Genomic DNA, 26,793 nt, shown 5'->3' on the forward strand with positions numbered 1-26,793 from the left:
ATGATGATATGGAAGTACAAAGGAGGGGAAGCAGCCACATGGTTGGGGGAGATGATGGGGGTAGCAAATCAAACCAGGAAAGAGAATATTTATTGAACACCTACTATGGGGTGTACAGAGTATATGAATGTGTGGCTTTTACCTTGAAGTCCCAGTTCTGGAATCCAAATCAACTCATGAGAACTGCCTTCCTCCCTCATCTTTTCCACATCAGCAGATTAAGGTAGATTAATTTATACCTCCGTAAATGACAGAGAGATGGGTGGGGGAAGCACAGCCAGCATGGGCGCTAATCAACATACCTAGGATCAACATATTAGGGTTTGCTTACCTGCATATAGCCGATCAGAGCAAAAGTGTGAACAGCAGCACTCCAGTGAAACCAATCCCAGAAAAGGAGCCCGGGAACCACGAGCTTTCAAAGCTGGATGGCATTTGTTGACACGATGGGGGCTGTGTGGTGCCCCTCTGCATGCCCCTTCCCCACTGCCCTAAGGAACCCTTGGGAGACTTTCGTCAGAGGCTCTGAATCATGCTTTCATGAGAACTCTTGTACTGGATCCAGCCTACACTGATGGCTGAGACAATTGCTGAGGTGAGAGGGAGAACGTCCATTCTTACAGGCGAGTGATTCCTACAGGTACCTTCCTGGACATTAAGGCACCGATAAGGCCTTTTATCCCAAAGGAATATATGTGTTTGCATTAAGGTGAAGGTTTAGTCTAGACAGTTTAGATAATTTTATATTGGAAGATCTTTTAATGTTAAGTAATCTTGTGTGTGTGTGTGTGTGTGTGTGTGTGTGTGTGTAATCTGAAAGGCATCCTCTGATGGGTTTCTACTTATGACAGAGCCAGTGCAATGAACAAAGCCCAGCTCGCTGTAGCCTTAAACCCCCGTAGCTCTGACAGGGTGCTTGTAAACGGGGACTATGCCAGATAATTCTAAAGTAATGAGGATGGAGTTTGTGGGGTCCACTGTCTCTGCAACTCTGTTGTTTATAGGTTTCACTCAAGAGGCCAGAGCCATAATCAAGGTTGGACTTTACAAATCCAGGAAAACATCCTTAGAGGACAAGATCACCCCTGGCCAACATTGCCACATGGGACTTATTTGCAAAAGGGAAGTTCTCCTTCACCTGCACTGACACTTCTTAAGCTCATCTGGCTATGCTTGAAATTCTGTAATTAGAGTTTCATTCTTTTGGCTAAAGTCAACCAGGCAATCTGCGCCTTGTTAAGTACATTGCTTGGAGAGTGAACCATTACATTTACTAGTCACAAAAGTGATGTTCTCATATTCCTTCCTCTCATTGGATGCCCTGAGCAACCCAGTAAGATAAGTTTGATGATTATACCTGTTTAATTGATGAGGAAACAGAAGCCCAAACAGAAGCCAAAATCTAAACCCTTGGCTTGAATTCCAAATTTCTATGGGTGACATGGGCTCTTGGGTCTCACATTGCTCATGTAAAACTTGGACACAATAATGCAATAACACAACTCTCCTGGACGTCGTCAGGAAGACCAAATGAAGCATGCTGCTCTTTCGCTTGTTAGTTCCTTCATTCACATTTAGCAGGTGGGCCTTCGTAGTTCTGATCTGAGGGGCAGAGGGCTACCAAGATGCATGAGGAGAAATTGCTGTCCTGTCCCAACAGTAAAAAATAACAATATCTCCCTTTAATTGAGCCCTTATTATGTGCCAGATGCAAGGCACACTTCAATATAATCCTCCCCAAATTATTTGTTAGGTATTGTTCCCATTTTGTAGATGCAGAAACTGAGGCCCAGAGAAACTAAGCAATTTGCCCAAGGTCACACAGCTAGCAATGGAGGGAGCTGGGATTTGACTCAGATCCAGAACTTTCATTCTCCATGTCCTACGTTGGACTTCCTCTGCTCTGTATTCCCTTCGACATTGGCTGGGCTTGTTTCAGGTAGATGCAGCTGGCTGCTATGGAGCCACACAGTGAAATGGAGCTCTGACCAGCAGGTAGACCCAGGACCCAAGTAATTTGGTGAGAGCTGCTGGGACATTTTAGGTACTGGGGGCCGAGACTCTCTGGATAATCACTGTATCTTTCTGTGGGTGGGTGTGATGAAGCCGGCTGCTCCCCAGCTCCTGCCTCACAGGAGACCCTTTCCTCTCTTCATGAACTTCCTGGGGGGCTACCCATGGTCCACTCTTTGTCAGTGTGGGGATCTAGTCCCTCGGGCCAGAGGCCACTCATCACCCGCCACGTCTGATAGGAGTGGCTGGTCCTGCCGCTGAAGAGAAAGCCCGCTGGTAACGGGAGAAGGCCAGGGGTGAGAAGCAGAGTGTGAGTCTGGAAGGGGACTCACTGCTGGGTGAAAATACCCCAAGGACGCATTAACTTCCCTAACTGCCCTTCCAGCATAACGAAGGTGTGGAGAATCCTGTCAGCTACTCTTTTCAGAGAACGTCAAGGTGGCTGTTCTTTTTTAATAAATTTATTTATTTTATTTATTTATTTTTGGCTGCGTTGGGTCTTCGTTGCTGCGCACGGGTTTTCTCTAGTTGCGGCGAGCGGGGGCTACTCTTCGTTGTGGTGCGTGGGCTTCTCATTGTGGTGGCTTCTCTTGTTGTGGAGCACAGGCTCTAGGCGCGCGGGCTTCAGTAGTTGTGGCACGCAGGCTCAGTAGTTGTGGCGCACTGGCTTAGTTGCTCCGTGGTGTGTGGGATCTTCCCGGACCAGGGATCAAACCCGTGTCCCCTGCATTGGCAGGGGTATTCTTAACCACTGTGCTACCAGGGAAGTATGGAGGTGGCTGTTCTTTTTGAAAGAGCAGGAGGCCAAGCTGAAGCCAGGGAGGGGTTCTTTGTCCTGCCCTTTTTTTCTGGCTCACTGTACTCTAATCTGGAGGCTGAAAGCTCCGTGCATTCCATTTCCTTATAAAAACGACATCGAGACCCTGCAACGAACCACATAGAAAGTATTTCACAAGTGACTTTCACAAACATGCCCCCCACGTTTATTTTTCATTTTGACAATGTCCCTACGATGGAGTATTGTTATCTCCCATTTTACAGGTCACACGGCTAGTGGCAGACCTGGTCCTTTAACTCCATCTTCTATTCGCTTTCCATCACGTCACTTCTCCCTGGGTTCTTCAAGTTCTTCGAGTCTGTCCTAGGAGCTTGTCAATTTTTCTGCCTGGTAGTATATATTTTAGGCTTTGATGATCATATGGCCTCTGTTGAAACTACTCAATTCCGCTCTTATAGCTCAAAAGCAGCCATAGACATACATAAATAAATGGGCATGGCTGTGTTCCAAGAAATCTTTATTTACGGCATTGAAATCTGAATTTCATATAATTTGCAGATATCATAAAGCACTGCTCTTATTTTATTTTTCCAACCACTTAATAATGTGAAAATCAGCCTTAGGTTGTGTAAGATACAAAAACAGGTGGTGCAGGTCCCTGCTCTATCTTTATTTGTAAAACTGGGGAGCACGCATGCCTCTCTCTTAGGCTTGTATGGATTAAATGAGATCATGCAGGGGATGCGCTTTGCACAGAGGACATCATCGCTCTTGTAACCCACCTGTAAGAGCATGAACTTCCCTGGGCTTCTGTTTCTCCATCTATAAAGAGGGAAGGGTTGGACACTTGCAGCCCTAGTAGTCTGTGAATTTCTGCCAAATTGCTTCTTAATTTTTAAAAAATTTTTGACCGCACTGCACAGCGTACGGGATCTTAGTTCCCCCACTGGGGATCGAACCTTCACCCTCTGCGCTGGAAGCACGGAGTCCTAACCATTGGACCACCAGGGTAGTCCCCTAAATTGCTTCTTGATAAAGAGCTTTGACTGCCTGCCTTCTCCTGTTCCTGAGGACATCCATGCCTCCTGGATCGCCCCTGAATTTCTCCACTCCACTTCCATTTTTGCCAAGTTTTTTTTTTTTTTTTCCTCAGTCCTGGTCATTAGGTATTTTGTGTCTTGGCTTGCCCTGAAGTGAACTAGATTTCTTCGGCCTGTTTCATAGAGATTTTCGTGGGTAGAGACTCAGCCACTTGGTGGTGCTGTGGGAAAATGTTTCTTCTCATAAAGCCACCTGGAAGTTTCTCCCAGAGAACTTCAGGTTTCAAGGGAGGAACACAAGAAATGGCACTTCTGGGGAAAAAGAGGTGTGGTTCATACCTGGGCATGAGTTTTCTGCCTTGGTCCACATCCTGTTAATTTGGGCAGTCAGGGCTCTGAGTTCTGAGGTTTCAGGAATCCCGAGTGGGGTGTTTGCGTTGGAGGGGCTATGGGAAGATAGATATGGGGAGACTCCCAATTCATCCGAATTCCTGGCTGTTTCCCAGATGTCCCCTCTTCTGTCTTGTTGGGGGAGGGAGTCAGTCTCTCTCCTCTCCAAACAAAACATGCAATTCTCTTTGGAGCCATTCAAATGGCCTTTATCTTTCAGCAAGCTGACTTTTTGTGATTTTTATAGAACTGCTGTTTGCGAGATGTGATGTTGCTTGGATACTAGCTGTGGTGGAGCCAAAATACCTGAGTTTGAGTCCTGGCTCCCCATTTGTGAGCTGCCAGAACTTAGATAAGGCACTCAATCTCTTAGCACATCAAGTGTACGTGGGGAAAGTAAAAATCTCTAATCCCAAGTAAAATATCATTATGAGAATGAAAAGAAACCAGTCGTGTGAAGGCATTTTGTAAACTGTCAAGCAAGATACTGATGGGAGGTATTAGAAACTTCCCGAGGGCAGAGGACTCCATTGATTACTCTTGATCCCCAGTCCTGGCACAAGGAGTGCATCTTACAGATGCTCAAGGAACATTTGTTGCATGAATAAATGAAACCGGTGGCTACAGAGATCATGAAGGGAAGGGGAGACTGGAAATGTGCCTGTTAAATTAAGTGTTTCAAAGGATGAGGCTGCAGAGGGAGCTGGAACAGCAGACCCTTGAGAGGAATTTGGGGCACCTGCCTCATCTGCTGGGAAGGCAGCTAACGCATCCCTCACCAGCTGGCTGCCTGGGCCGCCTGGCTCCGGTTGGGCCCAGCTGTCAGGCCCCGGGCTGTCTAAGACCTGGGGAACTGCTCTAGAGCAGGTGGACCAAAGAACTTCTGCCATCACCAGCAGGCTGGTGACATGCCTGGAATGCCCTCCCTCTTGAGCCTGCTTTTAGAGCTTAAGTCCCTGGTGACAGTAAACATAATGGACGTAGGGCCTGACGCTGAGCTGCCCTGGGTCTTGGTAGGGCAGAGCTGAGGGAACCATATCCCAGGGTTAGAAATACAAACAAAAACAGGACAGGTAAATATAGGCAATTATGTAGGATATCTAGAGCCCAGGACAATTTTTCCCTGACCTAACTTTTTTTGTTTGTTTGTTTGGGACAGAATTACTTGGGAAACTGTAATTGCTTTACATGGTTGTTATAGCTGATAGAATAAATTTAATAATATTATTAATTAAACAGTAAGATAGCAGCTCCCAGTTTGTCAGTGCTTACCACATGCCTATGTAGGTATTATGCTTAAACACTTCATAGACATCATCTTATTTAGTCATATAAGGTAAGCATTAACCCTGCAGGATCACATCGCACAACTCTAAAAGGTAAGTATGACTATGATACCCATTTTACAGACGAGGAAACTGAGGTTTAATCTTTAATTACTTACCGGGGTCATAGAGCTAGCAGATAAAAGAGCTGGAACTCAAATTATTCATCCATCCATTCATTCATTCCACAAATAATTATTGAGCACCTATTATATACCAGGTACTGGGGATTCATGAGCAAGTAGTATAGATAAAAATCTCTGCTTTGTCCAGACAGACACAACAAATAAGTAGATTGTATAATATTATACACTGGTCAATGCAATGGTGAAGAATAAAGGGGGTAAGGAGCACCAGTGGTGGGGTGAGGGAGAAGAGGGTGGGCTGCGATTTTAAACAGGATGATCAGGAAAGACCCCACTGGCAAGGTTACATCTGAGCAACAGTAGAAGGTGCTGCCGGGTTGCTGAGTTGTGTGGAAGTAAGTCAGAGAGTATAACTTTAATGCCTTTGAACTTTGCCCAATGGGGCAAATTGAAAAATTGGAGTCCAAGGAAGACTTCTACGGATTTACCTTTCTCTTAAGTTCATTCTTTCTTTACGGGGGTATGCATTTCCAGCGTAAGAAATAAGGTAAACTAGGGAGGAAGTAAAGGTAGTCAAATTCATCCATCCATCCATCCATCCGATGTTTATATGGCACACATTATCAGCCAGATCTATACTTCTATTAGAAAGAAGAACAAGATCAAGCTCTGTACTGCTGGATACAATGGCCATTAGCCACATGTGGCTATTGAGTGCTTGAAATACGGCTGTGTGACTGGGGAACTAAAATTTTAATTTCATGCAATTAACTAAAATTCAAATTATAAAACCTTGGAGCACTGGAAAATATTTTTCTGTTAAATACAACTTTATTTTTTTGCTAGGGTTACCTTTCAGTTTAACCATTGCAAACTTAGCTCTGAATTAAGATTTACTGTAAGTGTAAATTATGCAAAAGAAGAATGTAAAATATCTCCGCATTAAGTTTTTATATTGAATACATCTTGATTGCATATTGAAATAATATTTGAACATACTAGGTTAAATAAAATATATGATTAAAATTAATTTCTCTTGTTTTTCTTTTTAACTTGTTTTTAATGTGGCTGCTAGAAAAGTTTAAATGCTATACATGGCTCACATTATATTTCTATTGGACGGTTGCTGTTCTAGACCTGACTACCCTGGAGCTCTCAGGCAACTGGGCAGAGCTGGGCACATAATCGATAACTGTACTACCATGAGGTAAGTGCTGTAATAGACTCAGGAACTGAGTGTTCTGGGGCGAGAGCCTTCAGTTCTGATTAGCACAGGATCAGAGGCAGAGTGATATCTTAAGCTAGGTGTCCGAGGTGAGTAGGAGTTTGTCATCTGGAGGACAGGAAAGGGGGTGTCCCAGGCATTGGGTGCAGCACGTATAAAGGTGGAGAGAAATGAAACAGTGAGAAGTACCCCAGAAACGATGGGCGCTTGGTGGAAGGAGGTGGTGTGGATATGAATCAGGAGAGGGCCGTTAGGGTCAGACCTTGCAGGGAAAGAGAAGCCGGCATTACTCAGGAAGAGAAAGACACATGGCTGAGCCCCCGCGTGCCAGCCACTTTGCCAGATGCTTTCTCCTATATTAGCCTATATTAGCTCATTCGTTGACTCCACACAAACTTGTTGAGTACCTACTATGTGCTAGTCATTGTTCTGGATGCTGAATATACAGAGGGAACAAGACAAAGTCCCTGCTTTCAGAGACATGAAGGTCATAATATACAGGACAAGGAGGAAAGAGAAGAAACCAAGGTCAGAGAGGTCGAGTGACTTGGGAAAAGTCACACAGCTGGTGATAGGTAGGACCAGGATTCTGATCTGGGTCTTTCTGATGCTAATGCTGATGCTCTTATTACCCTGTCAAGCTGCCCTGTATGTTAGGCCAAGGAATTTGGACTTTGTCCTGAAGGCCATAGGAGATCAGTAGAGGAGGTAGATACAGGGTCAGATAGACGTTTGTTTTAGAAACAACATATGGTGACCACGTGGGGGAAGGATGGCAGAAAGGAGACTGACTAAAGAGCTATAGTCCTTGCTTTGTAGCTCTTGTAGGTGCCTCTCCTTAGCCCTTGTCAGAGTCACCTCCTCTGTCCCTCTCCAAATCACTTCTCTCCCTCCTCAAGCTTATTTTCAGTACAGTGGTTGCAGGGAGACTTTTCAAACCCAAATCTGATTATGTCACTGCTCTCATCAGATTGGTCAATGGCTTCCTGCCTGACTCAGAATAAAACCCAAAGTCCTCCCACCACTCCACAAAGCCCTAGAGGATTGGGTCCTCTGTTAACTCTCCGGCCTCAACTCCTACTCCTCTCCCCTTGTACCACTCTACTCGCAGTGACCTCCTCACTGTTCCATCAACATGCCAAGGATATTCCTGCCTCAGGGCCTTTGCACTTACTAGACCCTATGGCTGGGAAGGTCTTCCCCCTGATATCCATATCGTTCCCCAGAGACCCAGATGGTACATTCTCTCTCTTCCTTGGAGCCTCTGCTCAAATGTCACCTTATCAGAAAGTCTTTTCCTTACTGCCCTCATCATTCTCTACCTCCTTACCTTGCTTTATTCTTCTTGCTAGCCCTTACCGTTACCGGACAGGTAATACATTTATTTGTCTATCTATAAACCGAACGAAGGCAGGGGCTTCGTTTTTGTTCACTTCTGTATCCCGAGTACCTAGAATCATGGTGAGCCCATGGTAAGCACTTAGCTCACGTGACTGAGTGCATTCGCCCATGCAGGGAGCGAAATGTAGAGAATTCCTTGTATCTCCCCAACCTGCCCAGAACGCCCCATGTAACCTCAAGGAAACCCAAAGGCTCTTCCACTGTAGCCAGTTCTTCCCACATGACCCCAGTGCATCCCTGCATGTGACACGTGTACTCTCTTGACCTTCTGGCAGCCACTCTTTCCAGGGTGGTATGGTATTGTTTGCTCCTGCTGGAGTCCTGCCAGTGTTTTCCCTGTTGATGGGGAATTTATCACATTTCAGTTTCTTTTTTCGATAACAGAACCTTCCGACGAATCCCCGCTGTTGTATTCCCACAGGAAGCCGGTATCTTATTTTTCAGTATAAAGTTTAGGACAGAGAAAACAAAGCAAATGGAGCTGCTGCCAATCGTCCACTTGCCCCCATTCTCTTCACACGTGCGTGAAGAAGGGAGGAAAAGAAGGAATGTGCCGGGAATGTAAAACTGAAATCTCCAAAAGGGATCGCAAATTGTCAGCCCCGAGGGGCATCTCGCCTGATGACAGGATTCCACAGAGAGGCGAAGGTACCTGCCCACAGTACCACCTCTGGGTACAGCAGGGGCCAGGAGCCCTGTCTCTTGTCCCGTTGGTTGTCTCCATACTCCGGTGGATACCCAGAGTGATGCTTTTCCCAACAGGACCCTTTTGTCCCCTCAGTCACCAAAGAGATGAGAAGAATGGAAAGTAGGATCCCAGTCTGGGTTATTTCAGTTGCATCCTTGTAATATCAATGGATTTTATTGAAAATTCTGTTTCCTGGTGTCATCTGTCAGCCCCCCTGAAAAGGTCTTCCCTTGTATCCTTTTATACACATAATGTAATACCAGTGGGAAGATGGCAAAAAATAATAACAGCCAACATTTATTGGATGCTATCTCGTGTCATCTTGTGTTATTCTTAGTGCCTATTTTTTTTTTTTTTTTTTGCATTAACTCAATCAATCCTCAACAGAAACCCTTTGAGCTAGGTATTATTAGTGTCCCATTTTAAAGATGGGGAAACTGAGAAACAAAGAAGTTGCCCAAGATCACACAGTTTGAAAGTGGTAGAGCCAGGATTTGAACTCAGCTGGTTCTGATTCTGGAGCCTACGCTCTTAACCACCATTTTTACTGTTTCTCTAGCCACTTAGCTGGGAGAGAAACACAGCTTCTGTTTTGATTTACGAGGAAATTTTAGTTTTTATTTTAAGTATATATTCCACTTTCAAATAGCCTGGGCTCTCCCAAGAAGTTTGGTGGCTGGAGGTCAGTTGAATGCTGTAAATTGTGTTTATTACCCACAGACTAGAAACTTCAGGAAGATGAGACTAGGCCTGTCTCACTACAGTGCATTCTCAGCCCCAGATGCCTGGTATGTAGTGAGAAAAAAAGAAATATTGTTGAATGACTAAATATGTTTCTTACTAGTTTTATGACTATTGAATACTACTCTTGTTTGATCGCAGATACTTGTAACCTGGGAAAAATTAAAGGAAAAACTCCTGCTCCAAATAATAAGCTTTCTCCTTAAATAAGCAAGTGGACAGAGAACATAAAAGTGGCATTTTGGGTTCCAACTATTCAGATGGTTGTTATAATCTTCCATTTTGCTTTTTATATGTAAATACAGACAGTATAAGCTCTATGTATTAGTTAGGGTAGTACTAGCTGATGTAACAAAGAAACCCTCTAATTTCAGGGGCTTAACACAATAGAAGTTTACTTCTCACTCATGCACCAGTCTAATATCCTGGTCAGAGGGTGACTTTATTCTTCAAGGTGATGCAGGGACACAGGCTTCTTTCATTTGCTGACTCCACCATCTTCTGGGGCCTTGGAGTCCTCTGCTTCCAGCTAGGCAAAGTGGGGAAGGTATACCCATTTTTCAACACCCTGGTCTAGAAGTAATGCACATCACTTTTGCTTATATCTCACTAGAGATAACCAGTCATATGGCCACACTGGGATGCAAAGGAGGCTGGGAAATATATCCCCAGCGGAGCAGCTGTGGAAGAAGCAGCATGAATATTTGGCGGGCATCTAGAAATCCGCCACTGTGAAGAATAAGCGCCTGCCTGGGGTGCTTTTTATTGTAGGACGTCTACCAGACAACATAAGTTAGAAATGTCACAACCTCAGGTAACGTTCCAAAACCTCATCTAGAAAAATGGAAGACTCGTGTCAACCAAGGCATATGCATTCATTGACATGAGCTGGGATGTCAGGCAGCTTGGAACGGGGGTCAGAGCAAAGCCTGATCACAGGTAACTTAAGCTCTTTGAGACTCAGCGTTAACAGCCAAGTGGGGGGATCGTAACAGCCAAGTGGGGATCGTAACAGCCAAGTGGGGATCATAACACCCATCTTGCGGTTTTATGATGATTAGAGGTAATACATATAAAGGTCGTGGCAGACAGTAGATAAACCGTAACTGTTATTACTATGTTTTCTGAACAAAGATTTCGCAAGAGAGCAAACACTCTTTCTTTTAAATTGCTTTGAAAAGAGAAAGTGTAGTAAAGAACAAGTAGGGAGCCTTATGTAAATATAAGTTGTAGGACAGTGTGGATGTCATGCTTCCAACTGCTGATGTGACAACATTGGTCCCATATCCAGAATGAAGCCAGAAATCAGAGTCTAATCAGGCAGTATGATTAACCTGCTTGTAACTGCCTGAATTCTAGTAGGAGCCCTAAGAAGATGAAAAATAAGTATAATATTAATAGCCATGACTTATTGAGTGTATACATTATGTCTCTTAATCCTCACACCAACCCCCTGGGACATACTGTTACCCCTGCCAATACCTCCTGTGTTATTACCATTGCCATTTTGCAGATGAGAGAACCGAGGGGCAGAGGAGGAAAAGAATTGTCCAAGATGCTCAGTTACGCGTGGTGGAACAGGGATTTGAACCCAGGCAGTCTGACTCCAGAACTCAAGTTCTTAACCAAGGAGCCTGGGATCTTGTTGGAGGAAATGCTTTATCTATGTGAAAACACTTGAGCACAATGCATGAGAACATTGTCCTGAAGTGTGGTTCAAATTATAAATGCTATAGGAATTCAGTCTGGAGAGGAACTCCCTGTGCTTGGGCATGACTGTGTGCCAGGCATTGTACTATTTCCATCTTTCCCATTTAAGGAGAGGTAGCACAGCATATGTGGAAGAAGAACATACACTTTGGAACTGGACAGGTAGTGTTTAAATCCCGGCACTGCTATTTACAGCCTGTGTAATCCCAGGCAAATTACTTAACCTTTCTGATGTGGTTTCCTCAACCGAAAACAGGGTTTCCTGTCATAAAATAGGTTTGGCACATGGTCGGTGTTATTCATGCAACAAATACTGATTAAGTCCCAGGCACTCGGGAGCATCTCTATCAGCCAGAATAAGCAACGTTACGCTGCTATAATAAATAACCCCTATATCTCCCTGGTTTAACATGTGTTTAATATTTGCTCACACTACTTTTCCAAGGCAGGTTAACTGGGACAGCTCTGCCATCTTCACAGAGGCCCAGGCTGGATGACGGAGGCCTTATCTCTGTACTTCATGGTTGTCACGATAAGATTGCCAAGACTGAACTTGCAGGATTGTCAAGACATGGGCATTTGCCCATTGGTCCTTAAAAGTTTCTACCTAAAAGCAATGCACATCACTGCTCTCATTCCATTGGCCCATGCAAGTCATAAGGCCAAATCTAATTTCAAGAGGATGGGGTAGTAGATTCTTACCATGTCCCTGGGAAGGGAAAGAAAGACCCAGAAAATATTTGGTTAACAGTTTTAATTACCGCTACAGACACGATCTGTTTATCTGTAAAACAGATCCACTAATCTATACTTTAAGAAGAAGAAACTGAAGCTCTGAGAGGTTGAGTCATTTGACCAAGGTCACACAGCCTATCCACTGGGAAGCCAGGCTCAACCTGCATGTTACTCACTCTGACTTTTTCATCTACATACACAATGTCTACAGACTTTGTATAAAAGCAGAATAGTTGCAGGATCGGGGCAGGGAGGCCCTGCAAGCGTGGAGGACAGAATAGGAATTGAATAAACACGGCCTTTGTGTTTGTATTAAGCGATAACCAGTGTGCTCCTGGGGAAGGCAAGAAGGGACAGCGGGGTTTATGTCAAGCATCAGTAGAAGAGAAGTTTGGACAGAGAAGAATACCAAGCACGGGAGTGTGGCACAGAGAGATATGATGACTGCGGTGTTATAGGCCATGACTCTGGCAGCAGGGAGGGGGTTTGCGGGGAGGACATGCTGTTGCTGGAGTCCGCGGTAAGGTGATAAGGGACAGACAGGAGCAAAGACAGCAGGAATGCAGAAGGGATGAACCTGAGAGCTGCAGAGGAAGGGCGAGCCCAGCTCACTGGTGAAAAAGTAAGAACCACCAAGCCATCTGCAGAACGCACCAGACATTCTTCATACCTCACTCTTCCCATCCTAGTCTGGTATACTGCACCATTTATAAAACAAATTACCTAAGGCTTCTTTTCCTCTTGCCTTCTTCTTCATTTCTCCTTGCTGCTTCTTAGAAGAACGGGGCAGCCTGGCTGCAGACGTAGGCCCTTCCTGCCTGACCCTCGCTTGTGGGGGGTAGAGTGCCTGGTACCAGGTCCAGGATCTGGCCATTTCAGTTAAAGGAAAACTCTAAAGGCCCAAGGGGCCGAGAGGCCTGCAAGTCGCCTCTGGTTTCAGCAGGCCCCAGGCCCTGCTCCATTCGAGGCCCCTGGTTTGCCCACCTCCAAAGGCAGCCTTGGCGGGCAGGGTGGGCACCCAGCTCTCCTCCTCTGTCAGCCGTCGCCCTCCTCTCTCTGGATGGTGTCGGAGGGCGGCAGTGCGGCGGCGGGCCCCAGATTCAGCCTCCTAGCCTTCCTCCCTCCCCGACTCCGCCTTTCTTTGGGGAGGGCGCGGGGCCGGGCGCAGCGCGCCCCTCTTGGGGTTTTCGGGGGCGCGCAGCTGCCCCGGGCGAGCAGCCCTTCCGCTGCCACGGCGGGGGTCTGCGAGGCGGGGGTGCCAGCCCCGGCGGGGCGGAGGGGGTGCGCACCGCGCCTGGGCAGGGGTGACCGTGACTCACCGCCTGTAACCCAACACCCGCGCTGCTCCCCTCCCCCAGCCTCTCCCCCGTCTCCGGCCTGGCGGCCGCGGCGGCACCCAAAAGAAAATGAAGGGGCGCCCGAGCCCGCGGCGCCCCCGGCCGGATCGCGAGAGGGCCCCGGCGGCCCTCGGCTCCGAGCGCTCTCGCCTGCCCGGCACCGGGGCTCGGCGAGCCGCCGCCGCCAGGGCGCGAGCAGGAAGGGAGGCCGAGCGGCCGGAGCAGGAGCAGGAGTCGGAGGAGGCGGCGGCGGCGGCGGCGGCGGCGGCGGCGGAGGGCCCGCGGTAGTTGCGGCGGGCGAGCCCGGGGAGGGGGCGCCCGGGCTGGGAATCCCCCGTCTCCCTCCCGGCCGAGCGAGGACAAAGCCCGCCGGCCTAGGCGCCGCGGCCTAGGCGCCGCGGCACAAAGGGCGAGTCGCGACACGCACCCATCCCCCTCCCAGCTCGGGGTGGCCCCGGGTCCCGGGAGGTGGGGGAAGCCCCGGACGCCCCGCCCCTCGCCCCCCTCCCCCGGGGGCGGCCCGCGCTCGCCGCCTCCGCCCCCGCCCCGTCTGCGCGTCCTCCCGGGGAGGGGTCCGGGGGCGCGGCGCCCCACATAACACTCCCCCTCCTGCGCTCGGAGCCACCCCTCTCCCCTCCCTCCTGCGAACACCACCGCCTCCCCCGCCACCGCCGCCACCTCGCCCGACGCGCCGCAGCTCGCCGCGGCTGGTGGGCGGTGCGCGGATCGTGCGCGCCGGGGGCGCCAGATGTGCGGTCCCCGCCGCCGCCAGTGACCCAGCCGCAGCCCGGGCGGGAGCCGGCCGCCTACCCAATGCTGCGGGGGCGACCTTGAGCGCGCCCAGGTTTCCCTCGGCGGGGACCCAGACACCGCGAGCGCCGTGCCCTGTCCTGCCCTCTCCGGCCCGGCTCGCCCCGCGTTCGGACATGGAGGGGGCCGCTGCGCCCGCGGCCGGGGACGGCCCGGACTTGGGGCCGGGGGCTCCGGGCTCTCCCCCGGAGGCGGGGGCGGGGGCGACAGCAGCCCCCGCGGCGGCGGCCCCGGAGCCCAGGAAGCCGCACGGGGTGAAGCGGCATCACCACAAGCACAACTTGAAACACCGCTACGAGCTGCAGGAGACCCTGGGCAAAGGCACCTACGGCAAAGTCAAGAGGGCCACCGAGAGGTTTTCGGGCCGAGTGGTGAGTTGGGGGGAAACCCGGGGGGCTCGGGCTAGACGCGGCTGGGGACCCAGCGCGCGCGCGGCGGGGTCTGGGGCGCAGAGGAAGGTCTCTTGTCCGAGAGGGGGCTTCCCGGGAACCCCCAGACAGATTCCTCACTCTCCCCCCAGCTCCCCGTGGCTCAGGCGTGTCTTTCTCCCGAAACACTTGTTACATCCTGTCTGCGCATATTTTGGGGGTTTTGATCCCAGCAGCAAAGTAGTGTTTATGATTTGCAAACACTTTGCAACGTCGGGACCGTTGGGGTCTCCCTCGCGGGCACGCATTCATTCTTTGGAATGCCTTATTGCTTTAACTACAGACAGAACCACAAACTCAGCTCGGAGCTGGTCCCCCAAGCGCCGTGTCCTGTAGATGAATGAGACCCCCCTCCCCTGCATCCTCCCACTCCCCGTTACCGCTATGCTGCTGTCACTGCAAGGGAGGACGGACTCCTGCCTGTTTTTAAGAGAGAAGGTTAGGGGACAAAAGTAAAGGCTGCTGCATGCCTGAGGGTTGTGACAGTTTGTTGCTGGCTTCTGGGAGGACTGAAATGCCTAGGGCATGGACAGCCATACGGACGTTCAGTTGCCGACTCAATTGCATTTCAGGCCCTGGCTGCAGGGCTACTACATTGCTTAAGGGGTCTGCCCCAGCCTCCCCACTCTTTGTGACAGCTGAAACCCTGCCAGGGTCCCAAGACCATTTACACAGCCCCAAGTAGCGCCTTGAGTGCCTTGGGGGTCTCTGCATTGTCCCAACCTCGCTGTGTTGTCATTTTCCTTTCTGCAGAACTGGCCCTTGAAATCCACACTTTTTGTGGCTGGAGGTTTGGGTTCAAAGTGACTGACTGTTGCAGAAAGATTTTGTGTGGCGTGTGGCAGGAAATTAACATGGTTCTTTGATTTGCAGCATATCAGATGGATTTTAATCAATTTGGGGCCAAAGTCAGGAACTAATTATGGGACTCCTTGTGTACACTTTTGGGGGCTGTTTCAGGGCCCAGGTTGCTTATAAACTTAACAAATGACCACAGGGAAAAAGCAAAATGGACTGTTGAATGAAGTGGTAGGTTAATGTTAGGATTTTTCTTTTGCATCTTTGCAGGGACAGTTCTGTGGACAAAATGGGGCATCAGTCAGAAAGTTCAGCCCCCAAATTCTCAAATATTTGGTTACCTGGATAACTCCCTCATTCTAGGCTTCACTCTTTGGGTTGATACGGCTTTTCCTATAGCCTAAAAAAAGTCTGTTATAGGTTAATTGGAAATTTGAGAGACTGTACCTTGTATTTTTAAGCTGTCGCCTATCAACAAATTCTATAGCAAGCAAGTCGTTGAGAGGGCAGGTGCCATTTTTGTAGGTTGAAAAATTTCAAGAGGAGATGGTTGTAAAGATGACCTTTGAGGAGCACACTTGCAGGTCTGTGGAAGAGGAGGCTGAGAAACGTGCACTTCATTCATGCTTTTCGTTTGAGGTGATATTCCCCAGGCTGGATGTTGAATAAGCAAAAACTAAGCCTAGCTCCTTGCTCATGTTGTCTTAATAGCTGTTGAAGAATCGCGCTGGGAAGTTGGAAAGCGGAGTAATGAAAACCAGACGCAGTTGGAGCTGCAGGTTGAGGATGTGAGCTTGTGAGGGGTTGAGTGGTAAGGGTGTGTCTGGGATTTGTGAGGGGACAAAGATACCAGAAGCCTGGGGAGCTGCCACTAACTGCAAGAGTGAAAGCTTGTCTTATGGCAGACATCTTTCTGAGCTTTACTAGGGCCTCAGGTATTTGTCTTGCTGTCTGATCCACGGACTAGGGTAGAGTGAAAGGGATTGCATCAGTAGACGGGAGCCTGCCTTTCTCTTTTGGTGGGTGTCTTTCCCTTTATTTGCAGGAACTCTGAGCATTCCGTCGGGATTTAGTCGAGTGGCCACTAGGGGGCGCCCTGAGAACGGAAGAGGCTCATTTCACAGCCGCAAGATTTGAGTCCTGCTCTGGTATTGTCCAGCCCTAGTTCAGTTTCCCATTGTGCTATTCACTTCAGCTCCATCTCATGTTTTACTCAAAAATTATGCAAAGATTTTGAATCTGGTAGCATATCCACATCCAGAAACTGGCAATCCCCAGACTGCTTTCTACTTGATAGATAAACTTAGGATGTTAGCAAAATCATCTGGTGAAAACCCTGCATTAAGCAGATGGGAAAACCGAGGTTGGGTGAAGGGAAGGTCTTCCTTGGCCTCAAGTCCTTCCCCTGCTGAGCACACTGCTCACAGATGGTGTCAGAACTTAAGTGAGAAACAGGACTTGTCAGGTGGAAAATTCCCTGTGCCTGACTGGACAGAAAATAAAACAAACATCAAAAAAATTGGTCAGCAAGTTGTTCTTGCCTGTACAGTGCTTGGTGACTCAGAATCTGTCAAGAGCCGCAAGGAATTTTCATCTGAAGTGTGAACTTGGAGTTTTCTTCTGGTTCCAAGGATGCACTAAACATCCACAATTTGCTTTCGGGGTGCAGTTTAGGAGAATTCAGAGCACGCTGTCTCAATTCTACCTTTTAGGTCTTTGGGTAGAATTGTGAAGTGATGTTTTATTTTCGTTTGTACCCACGCCCTTCAGAGCACTTCCCAAGAGGAGCTGTGACTTTCAGCTCCTTTGCCAATGCAAGTGGCGGAAATCGGGTGCTGGGTGTCAGCCTCCATGAGATGCTGTGAAATCAGCCCCCGCTGAGGCAGAGAAGTGTTTAAGAATAAGAATGTTGTGGCTTTTAATTGCACGTCTGCAAGGGCCTTCTGAATCAAACAAAATACCATGCAGCATCAGCGCTCAGTGAAAGGCAGTTCCGTACAGAGTTGCAGAATCTGGAACTTGGAGTTGGCTGGTCCAGCCCCTGCGTGGTCCAGGCATCTTCCCCTCTTCATCCCAAATGTAGTCTTGCTGCAGCTGCCTGAGCATGTCCACGACAAAGGACTCAAAGTGGCTTCTTCCAGAGATTAACAAGCCCCACAAAGGAGGCACTCTTGCAGAAGGGCTAAGAGTCCTGGCTTACATTCAAGTCCTGACTGATCCCTGACTAGCCTTGTGACCTTGGGCAAGCTATGTAACTTTCAGAAACCTCCACTTCCTCATCTGTAAAATGGGCTAATATAGTACCAATTTCATGGACTATTTGTGAGAATTGAATAAAATAACCTATAGAAAACTTCAAAAAAGGGAAATTAACAAATTTACTTTACTCTTTTAGCAGATGTTTTTTCTCATATCATTTGGACTTTCATTTAGATTTTAAGACCATCAGAGAGGCATGATGCATTGGACAATTAACTCACTCAGAGAGAGGAAGGAGAAATCATCAACTTTTCAGGTTAATTAGGGAAGTGCACCCATAGGAAGGCACGACAGTCAGCCAGATTCTGATAGGATCTGAACACATTTTTAAGACCTTGAATTTGGTCTTTGTTTATTGCACAACTTTTGTTTTGATACAGTTTCAGGCAGGGCTGTGTAGTGAGCCCCAATGTTATAACATGGCATTTTCTTTGAGCCAAACTCCCTGGACCCTCAGGCTGCACAGAGCATTGCCAAAAAATTCAAGGGCAAAAACAAACAACGTTTTGGGGAGAGGTGTTACGCGATCACCTCACTGTCAAGGGCTAAGTTCAGCTCTCCCTCTGCACCAGGTTAGCCCCTGTGAGCAGTACGTGACGTGGTGTGAGCAGGAATCAGGTCTCCGGGAGGGGTCTGGCATGGGAGGTGCAGGGCTGGCGGGCAAATCGTGCCCCCAGTTTGCCATGGTGCGTGGGTGATGGGTCATCCTTGCCCAGCAAAGGAACTGATTTGACTAAAAATGGGTGTTTTAAGCACTGGCCCAAAGTTATTGATAGCCTGGTGCTGGAAAATTGCAGATCAGGGGTGCCAGTTAGTAAGCTGGCCTGCTGAGCCAGGGGTGCGTTGCTGTCGTACGCATGGTGGCTGAGGTGCCATGTTGCAGCTAAGGCCCAAACCCAGTTTCAGGGAGTAAGGGACTTTGGCAGACATGTGGTCCAAACTTCTCATCCTTGAGGCGGGAAGAATAAGGTACAGAGTTGTTAAGTGACTCTTCTGAGGTTGCACAGCTGGTGAGTGATGGGCTGGGTCTAAGAAACCTGATTCTTGGTTTGGTATTTTTCCATCACTCATTTAATAAATCTTTACTGGAGCAAGACATGAGCCTCACTCTTAAAGAACTTATAATCTAGTAGCAAAGAGGAAATGTACTTACAACTATTGAACTAATTCTGCTCAGTTTAACAAAGATTTATTACCATCTGCCATATGCTTCTCACCATGTTAAATTCTGGGACATACACATGGATAAGACCCGAGGAACTTACAGTCTGGTGGAAGAGAGAGAGTGAGCAGTTGCTACGCCATGGGTACCTCTTCTATACAGGAATTGATTACTTCTGGAGATTTTCAAGTTGGAGTGTAGCTCATTGAAGATCAGTTCATTAAATTGAGTTCCATGCTAGACGGCAGCACCCCCTCCTGTATTGCTGCTGCCGCCGCTGTTATCACTACCAGCGGATATTTTTGAGAGTTTGTGGTGTGTCACGCTGTGCTAAGTGCTTTACAGACATCTTCTATTGTTTGATCGTCACCACGATCCTAAGAGATGCGCACTCTTGTTAGACCCATTTAACCAGTGGGGAAAACAATGCTTGGGGAGGTTAACTTGCCCAGGATCAAACAGCTAGGCAGTGTCAGACAAGTTTATCTATTTTGAGACCCATTGCTGCTGGTGAAATGGAAAACCTTCTTTTTGATGCACAGCAGGTGACCTCTGGATTTGGGTGCGGTGTTTCACTCATGTGCCAGAAGATTAGCCATGGGGAGATTCTTCTCCTGGGGGGGTTTCTTGTTGTTCAGGAAGGGTATATAGAGAGGGCATACTGTAGGATTAGGGAGGGCAAGGGCTGTTGAAGATGACCCTTGATTTGGGTTTCCGAAGACTGAAATATGGAAGCTTTCGGGCAGAGGGCAGATTCCAGGGTGAGCAGGCCAGATCTCTTGGAATGCAGGGTGTATGCTGGGACATAGTGGGAGGCAAGGTTGGTGATATGGGATGGGGGGAATAATAATAACATTTAATAATAATAATGATAATAATAGCGGCTAATTCTTCTTGAGTGCTTGTAACGTGCCAGGTACATTTAACTAATTTAATTCTCGTGACAATCCTGCAATCATCTCATTTCCCAGATGAAGAGACGGAGTCACAGAGAGGTTCGCTAATTGCCAGGGTCACACGCAGCAGCAGAGCCAGGGTCTGGACCCAGGCAGCGTGAATGCAGAGACCTTGGCCAGCTCCCTTCCTCTAGGTGGGCTGAGCTGGGCTCTGATCGCAGCGGGGCTCCGAGCCCATGGGTCTGGTGTGCCGGCTTGGAGCAGGGAGCCAGCCTGGAGGTTTTCGCAGGAGTTGAGCTATGAGAAGATAAGGATCAGCCCGGTGCTGGGGGAGAGAGACCTCTGCTTGTTGGGCCACGGGTCTGTTTTAATGAAGCAGGTCAGGGAGCTCTCCTCCTGGGCACACACTTTGTTCTTTGTGCCTTCAGCAGCCTCAGGTTCTGGAATCCCTAGGGGGCCTCGGGAGGTCAGCTGGTTCACTTCCCGGCCCGCAGACAGAAATGCACCCACCCCACTCCAGGACGTCTGATCTCACTTCCTCCTGGGAAGCCGCAGGAGATAAGAATTGAGTTGAGGTGTCTTGTCTGCTGGGAAGCCCCGTTTAACCGTCTTGGACCTACTGTCTGTGCCTAGCAGTGTGCCGGGCACATAGTAGGTCCTGCGCAAAGGCTTGTAGGATGGCGCAGAAGGGAATACATTGAGCGAGGGACTGTTTTAGGAGGTGTGGAGGCTGGAGGTCACCACCCCTGACCTCAAGGAGCTTTCCGATTTGTGGGCAAGGAAAGACAATGGCTGGAAATGAATGGCGGGTTACGTAGCAGAGTCTGCAAAGCCAGGCAGACCCTTCCCTGCACGAATTCTCTTTCTGTTACATTTGCTCATGCGCTTGTTAGGGGGAGAGAGGCTTCCTGGCTGTGGCTTCCTGTCCTCAGTGGCTCCGGAGTCAGACAGCCTAAGTCTCATTTGTCTTTCCCACATGAAAGTCCTGGAGCATCTGTAAGTTATGATTTGTGAAGTATCTGCTTTAAAGCAGAATGCATTTATCATTCCGCTGGCCCAGACGCCACTGTACAGCGCAGGAATGAGAAGATCCCAGGCCCCGGCACAGGAGGGGCTGGGCCAGATGACCCACCGTGAGTGGAGTCTGGCTGTATTGATAAAATTCTCTGGAAGTGGTCCAGAAGCAGCCAGATGTTGACTTCACGGCGAGGCTCTCCGGTAAGCTGTTAACTGCATGTTAAACCGGGGCCGGGCTGAAGATTCCTCGTGATGAAGACACATCCTCCGCTGGGGTTGGTACCCCTTTTCCTTTCAATCTGGCAGTAAACCGGGTGTATTTCATGAGGGCTTCCTGAAGTGCCCAGGATAGTGGGAAGTTTCAGAGCAGAATATGACCTGCCATCGAGGTGCCAAGAACTTAGTTGGGGCGTGTGATGAACGCATCTGGAATAGTCTGAGAATGATGCAAGGGAGTATATAAATGAGGAGAAAGAAATCAAGGCTGTACAATCAGGCAGGCTTGGGTTCCTATGCCCCCCTGTGGCTCGGCAGCTGGAGGATCCTGGGCAAGCCGCACGTTTCCTCTGAGCTTTTGTTTTCTCATCTTGAAAATGCGGCGACCAATATCCGACCAAGTGGGATTGCCATGAGAAGTAGGATTTGGAAGCTTCCAACGCAGATCCTGTGCATAGTATCTTGAAAGAGCTAGTATTACTACCTTGTTGAGAAGTACTAGCATCGAGCACCTGGTGGCCTTCTTATACCAGGTCGTGGCTGTCCCTGCTTTAAACCCTCCCATGGGTTGCTGGGGACTTAAACTCTGAATCTGCCGCATCTTTCAGGTCCTGACTGGCTGTCCAAACTCCCACTCCCTTGTCCTCCTGTCTTGGCCCTGTGTCGGTTTCCTTCAGAGCTTGTGGGTTTGATGCTTTGTCTGTATACAGCCTCCCCTTCCTCCCCCGTTAGAAGGGAGGCAGGGTCACTGTCTGACCACGGCATCCTGGCCTGTAGCTGGGTGCCAGGCATACAGTAGGTGTTCAGTAAGAATGAATGAATGGATGAATGAATGCACGAACGAACAGCTGCATCGAGAGTGCATCAGCAGTCCTGAGAAGCGGGGGAAGGCCCCTTGGGCCCCCATCCTCCTGCTCTGGGTCACCCCTCTCCTTACCACCAAGTGGACCGCGGTGGAGGGCCCAGCGCGGCCAGGTGCGTCTCCATTGAGGCTCTGAACGGCTGGAGGGAGGAGGAGGGAAGCGGGTTCCCACCCCTGGCGGCTGCTCCCCGCGGTTCTTTGGAGCTCTGTGGCCTCCTTGGGTCACTCCCACACTTCCGGGAGTCACCCGCCCCCCATCTGAGAATCCCCGGTGATCAGCTCTGCAGAGTAGGCAAGCTGGAGACACAAAATGCATTTGCAAGATTTTCAAAACATTTTCTCCCTGGGCTGTAAATCAAGTACTTAAGGAATTGTAAACCGGCTGGAGTGCGGAGTTTAATGTATGTCTGGAAAAAACACCATCGTGATTTGCCTTTTAAACTCGAGAAAAGAATGCCACTTCGCTTACTTTCGTTAGAGGTATTGAGAGGCAGCTGGAGATTTCCAGTGGGAGGGTGCTAAGAGGCTGCTGCGGTAGGTTCCCTCCTTCCCTGGAAGGGGAAGGGAAGGGCGGTGTCCAGATGGCTCAGGGCGCAACTTGCAACTCTGTGGCCAAAGGGAGTTTAAAAAAAGGGAGCTGCTTCTTTGTCAGTGTTTCCTTAAGTCCCCAATTCCCTCTCGCTGGTGTCATGCTCCTTGTAGTTCACGTGGCTCGAAAGCCACGAAAGCAGCTGATGGGTGCAGGTTGGAAGGAATCCTTGCTGGCTGTTGTCACTTCATTGTGAGTTGGGCTCAGTTCATGTATGATTCACCCCAGCTGCCAGTGACACTCACAGGAAGGTGGAAGGGAAGTGGACGATCCAATCCAGGAATCCAAAAGGGAGTGTGGAGTGGTTCTGAGCCTGTCTCTGGAGCCAGACGCCTGGGTTTGAGACCCTGCTCCAACCTCCTGTGTAAATTTGAGATGGTCAGCTTGACTCAGTTTCTCCATCTGTGAAATGGGAGTGGTTGTGAGGATAAATGAGTTGTACGTCAAGTTCTTAGAAAAGTGTGTGGCCCACAGAGAGTGTTATCCTTGGAAGGAGCCCTCTTGGGAAAGGCAGGATGGGGTCTCAGCTGTCTTTGTACCTTGGGCAGCCTGGGCACAGGGCATCACAGAGTAGGTGCCCAGGTGTTGAAGCCCCTTTCTTCACCTGTAAATCGAGGGGCCAAGACAAAAGGCTCTCCGAGGTCCCTGCCAGCTCATAGGAAGAGAATCCTGGGATTCGCTGAATGCAGCTGGTGAAATGTAGACTTCATTTCCTACTGCCTGGTTTTTGGCAGGAGGTCTTGTTGCGGGAAGGGGAAGTATCGTCAGCTCCCAAAACCTTTTTCAGATTGTTAGGTGCAGGCTTTGTCACGCGTAGGGAGAGGCTGCATTTCCATTCAGCTCAAGGCAGACATTGCTTTTTAAGCATGCCTATGAAGTGAGTTCTGGCCTAGGCTCTGTGTGAGTTAGACCATTCTCATTTTCAAAGGACCTAATCAGTTTTCTCATCTATAAAGTGGGATGATAATAGAACCTGCCTCCTGGGTTGTCAGGGACAGTGCCGAGAACTGTGCGTGACATGCAGCCAGTTCTCAGTAAACAGTAGCTGCTATTATTTGGGATCCGGAGGAAGGCAAACTCATATATTCTGCTGGGTTGCTTGGAGAGATCTTCACTCATTCCTTAGCTACTTCGAGTTTGGGGGACTTTGCTTTTGGTCCCAGTGAGGCTGGAGGCCTGCGGCTGCCTCTGCTGTCCATCGTGCATTTGGGTCTCCCAGTGCTTTTAGCAGCGACGGGGGGCATTCAGCATCCAGGGAGCTCCTTCAACCTGGGGACAGCTGGATGGAGGCGAGACTCCGGGGAGGAGGAGAAGACTAAGCAGGGGGCCCTCTCCCCAGTGGAAGGCATGTTTTTGGCATCCTCACTTAAAAGGAAGAATTGACCAGTATGTTTACTGGTCTTTCATCCTTAAAGATGAAATCGCTCTATCAGGCTCACCTCTGTGGAGCACTTTATATTCACCCGGCCTTGGGGTGGGTGTGTTGCCTGCATCATCTCACTGAGTTCCGGGTCGTTCTTAGACGCCCCCCGCCCCAGTGAGAGAGATGCTCTCACAGCCCCCATTTTCCTGCAGAGGGAACTGAGGCCCCAGGGACACACTATTTGTGACCTGGGGATGATGGCAGGAATGAAACTCACGTCCGTCTGAGCTCTCGGCTACGACCCTAGACGGCTTCCAAGGAGGAGAAGAAATAGCTGTCATTTTTCCTTCTGCCTCTCTAAGGTTGCACGTTTAAACACATTTATTCAAATATTTGCTGAGCTCCACCGCTGTGCCAGGCCCTGTGTGGGCACCAGGGAGGTGGCGGGGTGGGGCTGGGCAACAGCAACAGGGAACAGCCTCTGCCCCGAAGGAGCTCAGCCACCTCTTGGTTCTAGAACGAGCAGCTATCCCTTGTCATTTCTGGATCCCCAGCCTCTGTGGTCCACGCTTACCCCTCCTTGCTGGTCCATTTAAGGACACTGATTCCCTATCGTATTTTTTTTTTCTTGGTGTGCTTTAGTCTCTTAGAATTTCATCCCTTTACATCAAGTACATTCATTATGCAGCCATGACTTTCTCAGTATCAATTAGAAGAGAAGACAGCAAACTTTGAGAAGCTCTCAGTGGTCCTTGATGTAGCGCTACTACCTTGTCTAGCTCTTGGTAGATTACAAAGTGAATTATTTCTGCAACTAGCAGAAGCCGTGGGAGGGAAGAGGCTGATACTCGGGGTGATCTGGTGAGCTCAGAGCCCAGCACGTGAATGTATTTGGGTGGAAAGGCAGGGCAGTGATGCACCTGCTCCAGGGAGAACCCCGCTTTGCATCTTCCCTGTGGTTAATTGATATCTGTTTCCCAGGCAGAATCAAATGGAATGCTCGCGGAAGGAACCAGTGTGTGAGTGGGTGTGCAGGCAGCTCGTGGCAGAAATCCTGGAGAGGGGAGGAATGAAGTGGAACTGTCCACTGAGTCGTATCCACCTTCTTGAATATGTAGGGAGGTCCAGAGCGGAAGGAGGATCCTTTCCCTAACGGTTGTAATAGCAGGAAACATTTATTGAGTGGCGCGTGTGAGCCAGGCACTATTCTAACTAATTACTTTACGTGCTGCCTCTCCTTTGAGCCTGTATTATTACTACATTCATTTTGTAGACCAGGAAGGAGAGGCTTAGAGAGGTCACAAGACTTGCCCAAAGTCACAGAGCTGGGATCTAGGGCTGGGCTGTCTGACTTCAGGGTCAAGGTTGTAATCACTGGACCCCATGGCCTCTCATGGACGTGGATCCTTGGAGGCTTCTGCAGCTTCCTGCTTGGGTCCTTCACCCACACGCTGCGGGGTGGACTCCCACTGAACCCCGACTTACCGCTCCGAGAAGTCGTGTCCAGGCTTGTGAAAATAGCAAGTGGAGGAACTTGGTTCCATGAAGCCAATTATTCCGTGTCTGACTCGTGTATGTCCCCCCTGTGCCTGGTTCTGTGCCTGGTGCACAAGAAGAAGGCACTTCGTGTTTGTGGAATGGCTGTGGAGTGTTACGAGTCTGGGGATGTTGTCAGGAGGGCTTGGGGGCCAGTCCCACCATCGCCACAACTTGAGCTGTGTGACCTTGGGCGAATTACGTCCCTTCTGTGGCTTCAACTAATTTCTCTGTGAGATGAGAGGTCTGGGACTGATTTGGAGCTTACTTTCCAGCCCCATCCAGTTTCTGCATTTAGTGAGTCTTCAGGTCTTGTCCCCAAATTGCTTCAAAGTGGCAGTCACCAACTCTTCCCTTGTTTGTCCTCCTTCACTGGAAGGCAGGCTCTTCCAGGGCATGGATTTTCACCAGTTTTGTTTACTGGTGTTATCTCAAGTGCCTAGCATGGTGCCTGGCCAATCAGTATTGGTGACCTGCCTGCATGCACGCCTGAATGAATGATTGCAATCTCTCTCTTGCTGATGAAATCTCAGCATAGAAAAAATTCTGGGGCTAAAGCCTAAGTAGAAAATTAAGAAGCAAAAGTACCATTTTCCAAGAAAAACACCATCTTTTATAAAGGCAAGATGCAGCCGAGACGGGGAAAGTTTATTATCTCTGCTAGCCGAGGGATTAGGGAGTCAGGCAGGATTCCTCGATTTTTCATCATCTGGTGATGCTTTTTGCAAACCACAGAGAAAACAAAACAAAAACAAAAACTCTCCCATTCCTTCCCCCCACCGCCCCAGCGCCTCCTTTAACTTCAAGCTGAAAAAGCACTTGCTTCTTGAAACAGCTCACGAAGGAAAAAATTATAACAAATATTTTGCATTTCTCTGGTGGCGGCACAGTCTGAATTCCTTTCAGCCCCACAATGAGTTCTAATTTTATGAAATGTTTGGATTAGCCACCAATTTTCCGGTGGAATTTAGGAGGCTTGTATCCGTACTTATGCTTGAAGCGAAGAAATCTCGTAAAATCCATGCAGGGCCCAGTGGGACGTTGTAGCCAAGGACAAAATGACCATCAGCGGAACGGCGGGGAAGAGAGAGATCTCTCTGGCAGCTGTGGGCAGGCTTTGTGGATGGTGGTGTGTTCTTGAACCACAGTCTCTGGGGCTTGGCCGGGCTGCATACCACTTCCAACTGATCATGGCCTATAAAAATTCCAGCCCAAGTACAATGCCTTGTACCTGACCTTGTTCTTTCAATTCCCAGAGCCAGAGAATGTTAGGGCATCTGGTAATTGGGTGAGAGGCATTTGATAACACATGGTGCTCTACCCGCCTTCCTCACCCTCATAGCACTGAGTGCCTTGTGTTATAATTTCCAGTCTACTAATCTCTTTCT

At 49.0% G+C, this 26,793-nt stretch overlaps 2 protein-coding genes and 1 long non-coding RNA gene across 4 annotated transcripts in view; 2 read left to right on the top strand and 1 right to left on the bottom strand.

The window, feature by feature from the left end:
• LOC309640616 overlaps positions 1–26,793 on the top strand; it is a 441,572-nt gene that overhangs the window by 107,983 nt on the left and 306,796 nt on the right. The window lies entirely within an intron of this gene.
• LOC309641281 (uncharacterized protein) lies at positions 838–14,065 on the bottom strand (the record flags this gene model as incomplete). The annotated part of the gene is made up of 3 exons (XM_082421150.1): positions 838–2,936; positions 12,856–13,857; positions 14,000–14,065. 2 exons carry the CDS (start codon positions 14,063–14,065, stop codon positions 13,168–13,170), a joined length of 756 nt encoding a protein of 251 aa, XP_082277276.1. The 3' UTR covers positions 838–2,936; positions 12,856–13,167.
• NUAK1 (NUAK family kinase 1) overlaps positions 14,097–26,793 on the top strand; it is a 69,098-nt gene continuing 56,401 nt past the window's right edge. Inside the window, exon 1 of one of the 2 annotated variants that reach the window (XM_082419414.1) lies at positions 14,097–14,650. In XM_082419414.1, the coding sequence (XP_082275540.1) occupies positions 14,396–14,650 (255 nt within the window). In that variant the 5' untranslated portion in view covers positions 14,097–14,395. The remainder of the gene's footprint in view (positions 14,651–26,793) is intronic. The other variant, XM_082419415.1, reaches the window with a different exon arrangement.

The sequence above is a fragment of the Balaenoptera physalus genome (assembly GCF_965194825.1).
Source record: "Balaenoptera physalus genome assembly, chromosome: 13".
NCBI lineage: Eukaryota > Metazoa > Chordata > Mammalia > Artiodactyla > Balaenopteridae > Balaenoptera > Balaenoptera physalus.